We start from the raw sequence: 12,596 nt of genomic DNA on the forward strand, positions 1-12,596 counted from the left end.
AGCACCAAAATGCAAGCAGTGCCCTTCAATGTGTCCATGTGTTGTCACTGTTATGTGGTTAGCTTCTAAAAGCAATTCAAGGTGCTGATTGTTACCTATAAAGCCTTGTATGCATAGGGCCTAGATACCTGACAGACTGCCTATCTCCAATTGTTTTTATCTGCCCAGTACATTCCCATCAGAGTGGGTGGACTCTAGGTCCCCTGTATTAAGTACTTGTATCTTGTAGATCCTAGGAAGCATACCTTTTCTCTTGCAGCCTCTAGTCTCTGGAACATCCCTCTTCCAGAAATTAAGATGGCACCTAATAGGGATATGGGGTTCCAGAAAGCCTTACAAACCTGGCTTTGGTTCCAGAGCTCAGGTGATGCTTTTGTTAGGAAGGATTTTTTAATCTGGACTGGCTGTTAATTTAATGTTCTTGCTGTTTTTATTTTATTTTAATTATATTTAGTTCAGTAAATCCCTAGAGTCCACTGGAGATGGGTGCTAATACATTTTAAAAAATAATAAATTTAAGTAATTATAATTTTGCATCTTTTTCTTTGGAACCAGCTATATGTTTCCACAAATGGGGCAAGACGGTTCCTCAAATGCCCTGGTCTCATGCGAAGAAGGGCTTTAAAGGTGATAACAACACCTTGAAGTGAGCTAAACTAAAAATCCTAAACTGCCACAATTTGATAATCCTCATCAAAGAAGGAAGTTTCAGCTAAGTGTAGCAAGTTGCACCAGTTCATTTCCATGAACACAGCCACTGTTTTATGTTTGTGAAGTGCTTTTCATTCGTGGCATGGATTAAAAGATTTTGGCAGAACTTGAAATGTAACCACCTACATTGCAAATCAAAGTCACTGGAAAATTAAAAACGGAAGTGAAATATGGGCCATGTGTTGGAAACTGAAAGAAAATCTAATAACTAGAAAGTATCAGCGTATCTTACCAGACAGGGCCATTACATTTTACAAATCAGTCTTCAAGTTACAATAATATTGTGTTGTTCTGGTCATGAATAGGAAAAAATGTAAGACTTTCCCACTTCAAAAAATTCAGGCTATTTGTGCTGTATTCCTTCATAGTAATCCTATAAATTAGGCTAAAATGAATAATGGAAAAATGGAAACACCAGTTTTGGATAATATATTCTAGTCCTTAAGCTTTGTAAACAAATATGCCATAATTAGAAATTCCAGACTGAATCAGTCTCAATTTGTGCAAATTCTCCTTTTAAGTAAATGTGTGGAAAACAACATCTAAAATATTATTTTCCTGGATTAAATATTTATTCCCCTATAATAATGTTCATCAATCTTCAATTTATGAAGGGATATGCAGAAGGAAAAATGAATTATGGCATACCATAGTCCTTTTAGTTCAGATGTCAAGAGGGCCAACTGCTAATGGGAAAGTTCTACTCTGAGTAAAATTACGTATTTTATAGTCAGAGGACCAACATTGTGGAAATTGCCAGAGGCTGATTGAGGAACCCCTATGCATTTAGATGTTTCTGCATGGCTAATGGACAGACAGAATCATTCCTCAGGCCAATAAAAGTCCAAGTAGCACAACAGATTTAAGCCAGGGTAAGTAATTTTGCCAATCAGCAGCAGAGATAAGAGAAATGCAATATGATTAGATCTTAAGAATCAATGGGTGGTTTTATATATTTTTCTAATTCATACTGTGATTTATATGATGCAAGATTTGGCAATCGCTGTGATTTGCAAACTATAGTTTAGCTGTTTGGGAATCCAGCTTCTTTTAAGTTATTCACTATCAGCACTAGGAAGCCATGTCATAAAGTTATTCAATAAACCATGACTAAACATACTGCAGGTTTAGTATTAGTCTAAAATCAGTGACTACCTATCTGCACAATGCAACGATTTTCATTCAATAAATTAAGCACCATTACTCAGTCATAATAGCATTACAACAATGAATAATGCATAAAGGAAAAAAAGAGTGCACATTTGTGCTGTTCCCGGGATTTAATAAGATTATTAGAAAACTAAATGTTATGCAGAGTTTTGGAAAAGAAAATTATGTGATGTTAAGAAAAGCAAAATCAGAATACAGGAAAATAGAAAAAGGGGGAAATGATTCTATCAACTTCATAATACATCAAAAATTGTTATACACAAACATACACACTTGATAACATATGTACACGGCGACACACACCCTTATGGAATGTGTCAGAGCTAGCTTCCTTCTTTAAATAGCTAATAGGTACCTGAAATTCCAGATCTCATCTCTCTAGTTAGTTGATTAACCTGCTAAGAAAAACAAGATCCTAATGCATGCTGCAGCATGTTTAATTACCCTTTGTAGCCATTTTTATAATTGTCATGTTTTTCTGCAGTGAAGTACATGATGGAGAAAATTCTTTTTTTAACACCATTGCTTCAATGCGCAGGGAATAGCTGAAAATAAGCAAAATAGATTTTAGAATTGCGATGCAAGAAATAGTGAATTTAGGGTGAATAACAAGAATTGAACATCTCCTTACTTTGGCACCTGGATTAGCATATACATAAATGAATCTGCTTGACACAGTTTTGATAGATCGCCACTGAAATCCTTTAATTTCTTTACCTGGGGGGAGGGCGGAATAAAGAAAATAAATAGATCAGAATCGAAGCAAAACGTTAAAAACAGTGAATTTAAGAGTCACCACAGTAAAAAAAAATGAAGTTAATATGAAAATAGTATATGCCATGACCACACTATTTAATATTTGGATTGGAAAATAGGTTATGAGATACTATTATCTAAACTTCTCGACTATTATTAAGGGGTAAAGAAATGATACCAAGGACTACACTTTTTGTCAAGAAGTGTCCAGGGCAGAAAAAAGAGGTGATGTGTCCGATTGTTGCTTCCCACATCTTGCTGTAACATCTAATTCCAGCTCAGGATGCTTTGTTTAATATTGTTGCAAATGATGATAGCATTCACCAATATTATCTGTGCTGAGTAAAATAACTTTCCCACTCTTAAGTCTCCAAATCTATGAAAATATGGTGTGAAAGTTCAAAACAAGCAACTGTCCTTCTAGGAAAAACACATTCTCCTTTTTCACAATAAATAAATTAATTTGACTTCTTATAATCACTGAAAAAAATTCTGTTTAGTAAACATCAGCTATAGAGAAGTCTTCCAAATCTTTGCCCAAATGCAGAATAATGTACATACACCTGGAGGTTAGCAGCATTCAACGCTATAAAATAGCATGACAGCTTGCCAACTCATTAGCACATAAATAATTAAAAAACAAGTTGTGTCTCATTTCTCTCTCTACGTTTCTCCTTTAGGAGGGCAATTCTTGGCCTCTATTCAAATGAGATGTTTCTTTCATTAAGGATTTCTTTCCCTTGACATAGTTTAGAGTCTAAGGGTGGATTTATCATGAAGAGAAAACTATTTTTAAACTAAATAAAATTCCACAATTTGCAGGTGGCTTTGCCAATAGGTATTACTAGCCGTTTAGAGGAAGAGCTGTCATATACCATGGTATTTGCCTGAAACCTATTACAAATAATGGAATTTGTAATTCAAACATTTAAAGAGCATCAGATTGAAGAATACTATCTGGCTTAAAAGATATTTCTAAATTTACAGCACGTTTAAAAAATTCTGTAGCAATTAACAATTACTATACTGCAGAGACAATAACAAAATCACTCCCACATACTATGTAAATGAATGCAAACATATTATGTGTAAGTATTTATGAGACTCATCTGAATACACAGATTCTTTACATATATGGCACTGTAAAAACAATGCACTTGCTAAAAACAAGGTTATCATTTTTGTGAAGTAAAATTACGATCGCAACTGACAACAGTGATGTGAGAAAGTTTGCGAACCTTTCTATCATCTCTGTCACTGGTTATAATTAGAGGTATTTTGATCCATTCCTCTCTACAGAACTGCTTTAACTCATTAAGTTAAAGTAAGATTGTCTTACATGAATCTCTCTCTTTGGGTCATGCCACAATGTATGTCAGGGGTGTTAAGCTCAAGTTTAGTTTAGTTTAGTTTTATTAAACTTGTATGCCGCCCTATTCCCCAAGGGGACTCAAGGCGGCTAACAAACTAAATAGGGAAAAGGGGAAGTACAAAAAACAAGAAGACAAGACAAATACAAAAACAAATTAAAAACTCGTCAACAGCCGCAACAATTCGAGTGGGGCTGGGAACTCATCAGCCTCAGGCCTGCCAGAACAGCCAGGTTTTAACAGCTTTGCGGAAAGCCTGAAGGGTGGCGAGGGTCCAGATCTCCACAGGGAGATTGTTCCAGAGGACCGGAGCAGTCACAGAGAAGGCCCTCCCCTGGGGGGTTGACAGTCGACACTGGCTAGTTGATGGAATCCGGAGGAGGCCTAATCTGTGGGATCTAATAGGTCTATGGGAGGTAATTGGCAGGAGGTGGCCTCTCAAGTACCCAGGTCCGATACCATGTAGGGTTTTAAAAGTAACGACTAGCACCTTGAAGCGCGTCCGGAGTCCAATAGGCAGCCAGTGCAGCTCGCGGAGGATAGGTGTAACGTGGGTATACCGAGGTGCACCCACAATCGCTCCCAAGGCCTGGGAGCCGAATCTGGCCCACAGGATACTTAGATCTGGCCCACTGGGCCACCCTGGCAGCAGTGAAGGACCGGCCCACAGTGCTTCTGCCAGCGAAAACAGGCTCCCGAGCTTTATTTTCGGCTACCATGGCTTCCTGCAACGCTCTGTCAGTGAAAACGCATGCTGCCTTCCTGAGCTATTTTCACTGGCAGAGGGTTGCAGGAGGCCATGGCAGCCGTAAACGGAGCTCGGGAGTCTGTTTTCATTGGCAGAGCGCTTAGGCCAACACAGGCAGCCCCAACAGGAGTGATGTTGAGCTGGCTACACAAACCCCAGCCCCCCTCCCCAGAGGTCAAACACAACCTTGATGCAGCCCTCAATGAAATCTAGTTTAACACCCCTGATGCATGTATTTTATTTGGGTCAAGATCAGAGATTTGATTCAGCCATTTCAAAAGGAAACATTTATTCTGTTTCATCCACTGTGTAATAAGATTTACTTGGGTGTTCAGGACTGCTGTCATATTACATGACCTACATTCATTTAAGCTTCAGCTAACTGATCTAGATGCTCCCTTGTAGAATTTGCTATTACCTCAAAGACTGTGAGCCATTTAAGTTCCAAACAATCCAAAACACTCCCACTCCAATGCTTCATAGCTGAGGTGAGTTCTTTAGTTGGAAACCAGCATTTATTTATTTTTCCAAATATAATATTTTTTCATTAGTGTCAAAACATTTCACTTTCATTTCACCTGGAACAGAGTGTTGTTCCAAAGGCCAGCTGGTCTCTAGTAAGTTTAAAATGTGTAACAACATGCTTTCTGGACAATAGTAGTAAGTGTCTACATGACAGTGAGTGTCATGCTCCATTGCAATGTTTTCCTTGTGGCCATTAATATTATATAATATAGAAGTATCGTACAGAGCTTATGACCTTAGGATTATTTAGAGTATTGAACTTGTGGCGATTTTGTTGGGAAAGATGTTGTATTTTGTCCATATATGTATTATTTTCCTGACAGTGGATTGATGGAAGTCTTGGATCAGTGGTGCAATTCAGTCAGTTCTATGCAGTTTCGGCGAACTGGTAGTGGGGGCAGCAGGAGGCTTCACCCACCTGGACATCATCACGTCCCATTTTTTTATGCTCCGTGAATGCGTGGAAGGTCCTGCGCATGTGCGGAGGTGGCGCATGCGAGCGAAGCCAGCATACACGCACACATTTGCTAACTGGTAGTGAAGGTAAGTAGATTTCACCCCTGCCTTGATTGATCTGTGGCACTTGATTGATATCTCATTGATCAGAACAGTTGACTGAACTTACTGCCTTAAGAGAGCTAATTATCCTAGGGTTTCACATACATCTTTCAACAAAGCCTGAATCTGTCAATAAAGACATGACACATTATGTACAATGTTTCAATATTATTTGTTTAATCCTCTCTTTATCTATTAATTGGGCTTAGATAAAGCTCTAATCAAATTGCAGGTCACGGTCCTGATACATTATGGATAATTCCAAAAGATTCACAAACTATTTTTACCACAGCATGTGCCTCCATAACAAGAACATTTCAAAAGGTGTAAAATGCAGGTATGAAACAAAATATTATCATTTTTCATTCTATAGTTCCTTACACACAAACCAGTTTCCCCATATACAGTTTGTGCATGTAATGAAGATTTCTAAAGCTGTGAAATTTTGGTGTGTTACAAGAAAAGGGAGAACTATTTCAAGATGACCCTCCTACAGTCAAGCAAAAGCTTCAAGGGCATTAGTTACCTTTTGTTATTTGTTTAATTGCCTGTGTTTTGTTTCATGGATTTTGTTACTAAAGCGTGGTAGACAGGGCTGTCTCTTTTATTATTTTCAGCAGCTGTTATGCCTTAGTTTTGTGCACAGCTCAGAGTCCACTGGAAATGAGTGGCCAATAAATTTAAAATAAATACCCATGCTTAATTGCCAGTACAAAAAATTATTTATTCAAAAGTATGCATTTAATACTTTTAAATATTATTTTCAAAGCTGCAGCAACATTGTAGCAGCACTTCTTTTCCTGCAAGTGTTTGAAGTCAAATCCATATTTGCTTTATAAAACTTCAGCAAAACACTGCAGCTTTTCAAATGTATTGCCTATATCACAAAACAAATTTGAGCTTCATTTTTAGCTAGTGATACTTATGTAGCATCTACTGTCATATAAAAATCCATATATTATTGAAACAGCATTGAAACTATCCACAGTTACAATTGTATTATACATGTAATATGTAAGTAAAGTCCAGAATATAGTAGGTTCATCATTAAAGATGAACATACATGCAAGGTAGAATTTAATGATTTTCAATCAGGCCTGTTTCTCTTTACTCAGAAATGTGTAATCCTACCCTTTTCTAACTTTTACTTTGTATCTTGTTTAGCATAGGAAGTATGACTGAAACATTAGATAGTTCAGCCAGGAAGGTAGATAGTAGTCTAAAGGGAGGGGAAATTGTGAAAACAGCCCACAGGCCCTTATTTAAATAATACGTTATTATGTCACATTCAAAGAATTTCTATGTTCTGCCATTCAGTACAATATAATCTAACTTCTTTGTTTCACTAATACCCAGTATTACACGACTGAAGAATAACTGTGGGAGTTCAAGAAGTTCAACTGATGTGGTTGAATTCACATATCAGGCAAATCAAGATTTGTTTTCACTATGATTTGTGGGATAAATCCAATGACCAGATTCAAACATCATAATAACCATAAGTAAGAGGTATATTTATTGCAAATATGATTTAGTATAATGCTTGAAATGAGAAATATGATTTTTTGAGATTTCCTGGCTAATTCTAGTCAAACTTCTAATCATCTAATAATGCAAGACAGCTATAAAAAAAAAAGAGTGGGGTGAAACCAGAAATTGGTCAGACAACCCAGAACTGCGTTCCTCATCTCCAAACCCAATTCTAGCTTACTTAGCAACCTTGTTGAAACAGTGCATGTCACTTAGCATGGTGTGTGAACAAAGCCATTGTATTTGACTTCTAAACATTCCCAGCTTTCTTCTATGCCAATTTCAGTACTTCTTAAAACGACTGGGAGATGAAGAGCCATTGAGTGCCCAACTCTCAACTTCACAGATCACTAATGAAAGAGACTTTGTTACTTGAGCAGATGCTGTACAGAACAGCCACTTGAAATAAGAGAATCAAGCTTTCTACTTAAAACATAGGAAGTATTTCAAGGATTTAAGCTGTAAACTAGGCAATACAATGACTTACTCTAAATGAAAAAATCTGTATCAATGTAAACTAAGTAGTGTGCATAAACAACAGTTCACAAATGTAATCACCAGGGAAACTGCCTGGCCACTTTCTAGTAACCCTTCCTATCCTAACTCTTCCTTCTGTGCTTTAAAGGGCAGTCAAGACCTTGCCACCACCCTGAGCCTAAAATGGGAAGAGAGAAGTTTTTAAATATCTGACTTTATGCTATATTTTAAAAGACATTCCGGTCCCCCTTAGAGCACTTGGTCAAGATGAGACACTCTTTTTAGTAAAATAATTTACTGTGTCTTATGACTAAACTCTGGCAAAATTTGAAATTGGAGATTTAGATTTATGACAAAGTGTGAGCTGCCTTACACAAAACATACTTTCCCCAAAAGTGTGACGTCGAGTGGAAAACCATATAATTAAATGTTAACATAAGATATTTTTTTTGCTCCTCCTTTAGAGTTTGAGACATTTAAAATTGCCTTGTCCTATGTGGAGTCTTAACAGCAGCCTTAGCTTGATTATTAACATGCCAGTTTTTACTTTGCTCAATTTTTAACTTAAAAAAAAACATTTGTTTGTATCAAAGCAAAGTGTTGTTTAAGGGAGATTTCTAGGTGAATACTTGCATACTTCTAATGTGTCTGCAATGAAGTGTTCAAGTTCAAGCATGTTAATTTTAAGTTAAAAGAAAAACATTCATGACACTATGCATATTTACTTGCAGTCATGCTAAATTGAAGTTTTTTCTCATCCTTGTTCTTTGCACATTGGCTTTCTCTTTCTCCTTCACATACCTGTATTAGTCTCATTTGATGGTAAAAGAGTTTTAGCAATCCAATTTCTTAAGCTACCTTTTTTACCCAATCTAGCATCCTTCACATTTATGGCAGTTCAACTTCTAAAATACCATTCCCAAAGTCCAGAATGTTATATAATTTTGAGGTATTATATGTTATATATGCATCTACTTAAGTATTTTATACTTCTTTCAGATACATCTTTTGTTTTTGTTTTTACAACATTTTGGCTGATATTTCTTTTTGAGTGTTTCTTCCTATTATATCTCAAATTAAACATGGAAGTTTCAACTTTTCTTTCTTCATAAAAAATAAGGAGAAAAAGAGAGAGAGAGAGAGAGAGAGAGAGTTCTAATGAAACTACAATGGGGAAACTGAGAATCTTCACTGCCATGATACCAGGGGGAAACTTGTATCTCTTCATCCCTCGAAGCCTGCTTTCTTAGCAATATTTCCAGTTCTACCCCCTCCTCCTTCCTTGCCCCATATACAAGAAAAGCTATCATGCTGCTTTTTCAGATGTTTTTCTACATCTCAAAGATTCCATTCGTTTCTGTTTTGTAGCTACTGTTCATGGTCTTGAGGACTGTTGGTTGTCCCTTATTTATAACTCTGCTAACATCCTTTTTTGAAAGCTCATTTCTTGATAAATCTATGAAACTTTTAAAAATGTTTTTTCTTCTGTTCAGAATAGTCTTCCCATTTCTGTATCTGAAATTCCTATTCTTTAAATAGGCTTTCTTGGCCTAAAATAGTCCTCCTTCTTCTCAGATGGAGCTTTTGGACTGCATTTTATTTTGGCACCCAAACCAATCTCCTAAGCAAGATTGCTTAATGTGTACTTCAACACATACTGTACATAATGTCTTTTCAAAACTAAGTGTGAAACTAGCTATACAAGACAAACATATCATGTCTATAGTACTTTTTTTTTTTACTTCTTCGATATAATTTTAAGAGTTTAAGTTTTTCTTCTTTCTTCAGAAATAGAACTGTGGGTTCATTTTGCTATTTATTTCATGCCATTTAGGTGCTACCTAATTCCAAACCAACTGTAGGCAACTCATAGTATAACAAACAATAAAAACAAAAACACATTCAGTAAAGATTTTTTGAGAACAACTGGGTCTTTCAAGGTCTATATAAACTGGGTGGAAGCCACATAGATCTCAAGTAGAACCACAATCCAGAGGGCAGGTGCTGTGACAGTGAAGACAGGTTTTGTTGATCCTGACTCTTTAATTAGAGTTTGGTACACATCAACTCTACCAGCATGTACTGGGAGATGGGTGGTACCAAAAATAACCTAACCAAATGAGATGTCATGCTTTAAAGTGAACTAGCTGATAACCCGGAATATCCGGGTATGTATTTATCCCAGTCCTATATTAGAGGGAGCCCCCTTATGGAGTACTGCGAAGCCATTACCATGGCAACTCTACTGTGCTATACAGTAGAAGCCATTTTAAGGCACAACAGGCTGTATCTTAAGAGAACCTGAATCCAAAATGCACACTATCACATTCTATCACAGTCTATAGTGTCATTGTGACTTGATACTATAGATATAATTCAGTCCTTTTCATTTCAGCGGCCCAGGAGTTCTGGAGTTATGCTGGAATACATACACACGGACACACCGAGGAGTGTTAGGGGTGTCTTACCCCCATAGTATTTGTTTCCAGAGAGGAAGTCATCTGTGTATCAAGTTTGGTTGAATTTTGTTGAGGCATTCCAGAGTTATGCTGGAGCATACATAGATACACAAATACACACAGCCATTTTTATAGAGAGAGAGATTACTCCGGCAATCAGTGCAGCTTATAAAGCAGAAGTATCACAGAGGTACACTGAAACATGCCTATCCCTGCCTATGCTGTAGCATTCTGATCCAATTGATGTTTCCAAGTGGTTTTCAAAAGCAGACAATCCTATTCTTACCTCTTCAGCTTCTGGCAATAATTTAAGAAGCTCGCGTAGGGTCTCAGAGCTATAGAAATCTCTTCCAGTGTGAAGATCTTCAATTAGAGAGTCAAGTGATCTTAATGAGACAATTGAATAAAAATACATTTTAGTTTAGAAACATAGGATTTCTATGTTTTAAAACAACCTTCATCAACCTTACACAGAGGGCTTCAATTTTTCAGTTTTTAGAATTCTCAGCCAGTGCATCTAATGCTGGTTAGGAATTATGGGAAGAAACCCACTTTTTTTAAAAAGTGCTGTTCCAAAACAATGTTCAATAGCAAAAAATAGTTAAATGTACAGCTGCCTCTGAGCAAGTTCATCTGAAATAAACACAACTGTTCTTAAAAAGACATTAATATCACGATATTGTCCTTACTTTCATGACATTTTCATATTATTAAAAATGCAACCTTTAAGAAAAATAAGTTTTAATTTAAAAGCCAGTAGCTTACTTTAACTAAAATTACCTCTAATATTGTAGTATTATATATTGATTAAAATTTCAAAAGTATTGCTTAAAAGGAAAATGTAAGGCTAACTCAAGTATAAGATAAGGTTATTAACAGGTTGAATATGTTTTCAGGCTAAATTAAGTTTGTAATTACTCTATTGGTAGCTGAATATCTGTTTTTTGATGTTATGTTATCATCAGTGTAATAATTACAACAGCAGAAGAATAACTTACTTTTTAAACTGTTTGAGAAAAATCCCAATATTCATACTTCTTTTGGCATCCAAAATATTAATCTGCAAAAAGCAACAAAAGTTATCATTTCAGACAGAGCAAAGTAATCTCAATTGTTATTTTAAATCACTATAGAGAGAATAAAATTATTCTGCATAACAAAAGCAAGGATAATTCTAAATATCGTAAGAAAAGGTAAACATACTTCCAAATAATAATACAGATCTGCTGAGAAAGAAATATGGACAAAAATGTACCTGTCAACTCTCAGATTACTATAATGACAACAATTCTGAAATTTCAGTTGGTGAAAATAAGTTAGGCTGCTTACTCGTACAAGGATATACAATAATATTGTGCCAGTATTTCATTATCTGCCCTGACTGTATAATGAGGAAAATAGGTGGATGCTAGGAGTCATTTTAGTTGTTATATCATTATGATACCCTATCCCCCCCACCCCCTGGGGCTCACCTACTTCCTACATTGTTATTTTTAATTAAAAGTCCTTCTCCTGTCTAGAATTGCAATTCATCAATAGAAATATGTTGTAGGCTACATAGCAACTTCTACGGTAGAAGAAACGATTGGCTACAGTAAATGTCACATGTAACTGGGAGAGCGACCATTCTTTGATAAATATTCCCCCTTCTCCTTTTCACCTGCTTTCCCCTCCTCTCCACTTTCTGTCTTTGGGAAAGGCTTTAATGTTTGGAAAGGTGGAAAGAAATAAGAGGATAACCAGCAACAAAGTGGTCTAACTCTGTTAGGTTAGGAGAGGGACTAGGATAGGGACAGATATTAGCAATAGCAATTATATACTACTTCATAGTGCTTTACAACACTCTCCAAGATACAATTGCCCTCAACAATCTGGGTCTTCATTTTACTGACCTCAGAATGATAAAAGGCTCATTCACTCTACCTTGAACTGGTCAGGATCGAACTCCTGGCATGGGGCAGAATCAGCCAGCAATACTGTATTCTAACTGTCAGCGTTCCAAGTATCATGTAGAATTAAATCAGAGTCCAAGGCAAAACGATCCTTAAAGTTCCAATTTAATAAATCAGACATCTTGGCATTATGCTATGAAATCCCAATTCTGGAAATTACATCAGAATCCCACCCAGTTAAAAGTTCATGATCTTGTCCCCACACCCATAATCCATCACATGGTCCAATCTTCTTCTTCCATGCTAGCACCCATGCCCCGCTGCTTCTGGTCAGGTGCAAAGATGCGGAGACAAAAGATGGCCTTGAGCTTCTAGAAAGGAATTTTTTATTTTACAAACA

At 36.5% G+C, this 12,596-nt stretch overlaps 1 protein-coding gene across 1 annotated transcript in view; it reads right to left on the reverse strand.

Moving 5' to 3' along the window:
- FHDC1 (FH2 domain containing 1) overlaps positions 1-12,596 on the reverse strand; it is a 63,014-nt gene that overhangs the window by 18,567 nt on the left and 31,851 nt on the right. The window contains exons 3-6 of the mRNA XM_087724299.1: positions 11,303-11,364; positions 10,591-10,690; positions 2,513-2,598; positions 2,326-2,426 (exon numbers count right to left, since the gene is read on the reverse strand). Of these exons, the coding sequence (XP_087580425.1) occupies positions 2,326-2,426; positions 2,513-2,598; positions 10,591-10,690; positions 11,303-11,364 (349 nt within the window). The remainder of the gene's footprint in view (positions 1-2,325; positions 2,427-2,512; positions 2,599-10,590; positions 10,691-11,302; positions 11,365-12,596) is intronic.

The sequence above is a fragment of the Thamnophis sirtalis genome, unplaced genomic scaffold (assembly GCF_051295495.1).
Source record: "Thamnophis sirtalis isolate CommonGarterSnake01/CBP01778 unplaced genomic scaffold, rThaSir2_p1.2 scaffold_10, whole genome shotgun sequence".
In the NCBI taxonomy this organism is placed as follows: domain Eukaryota; kingdom Metazoa; phylum Chordata; class Lepidosauria; order Squamata; family Natricidae; genus Thamnophis; species Thamnophis sirtalis.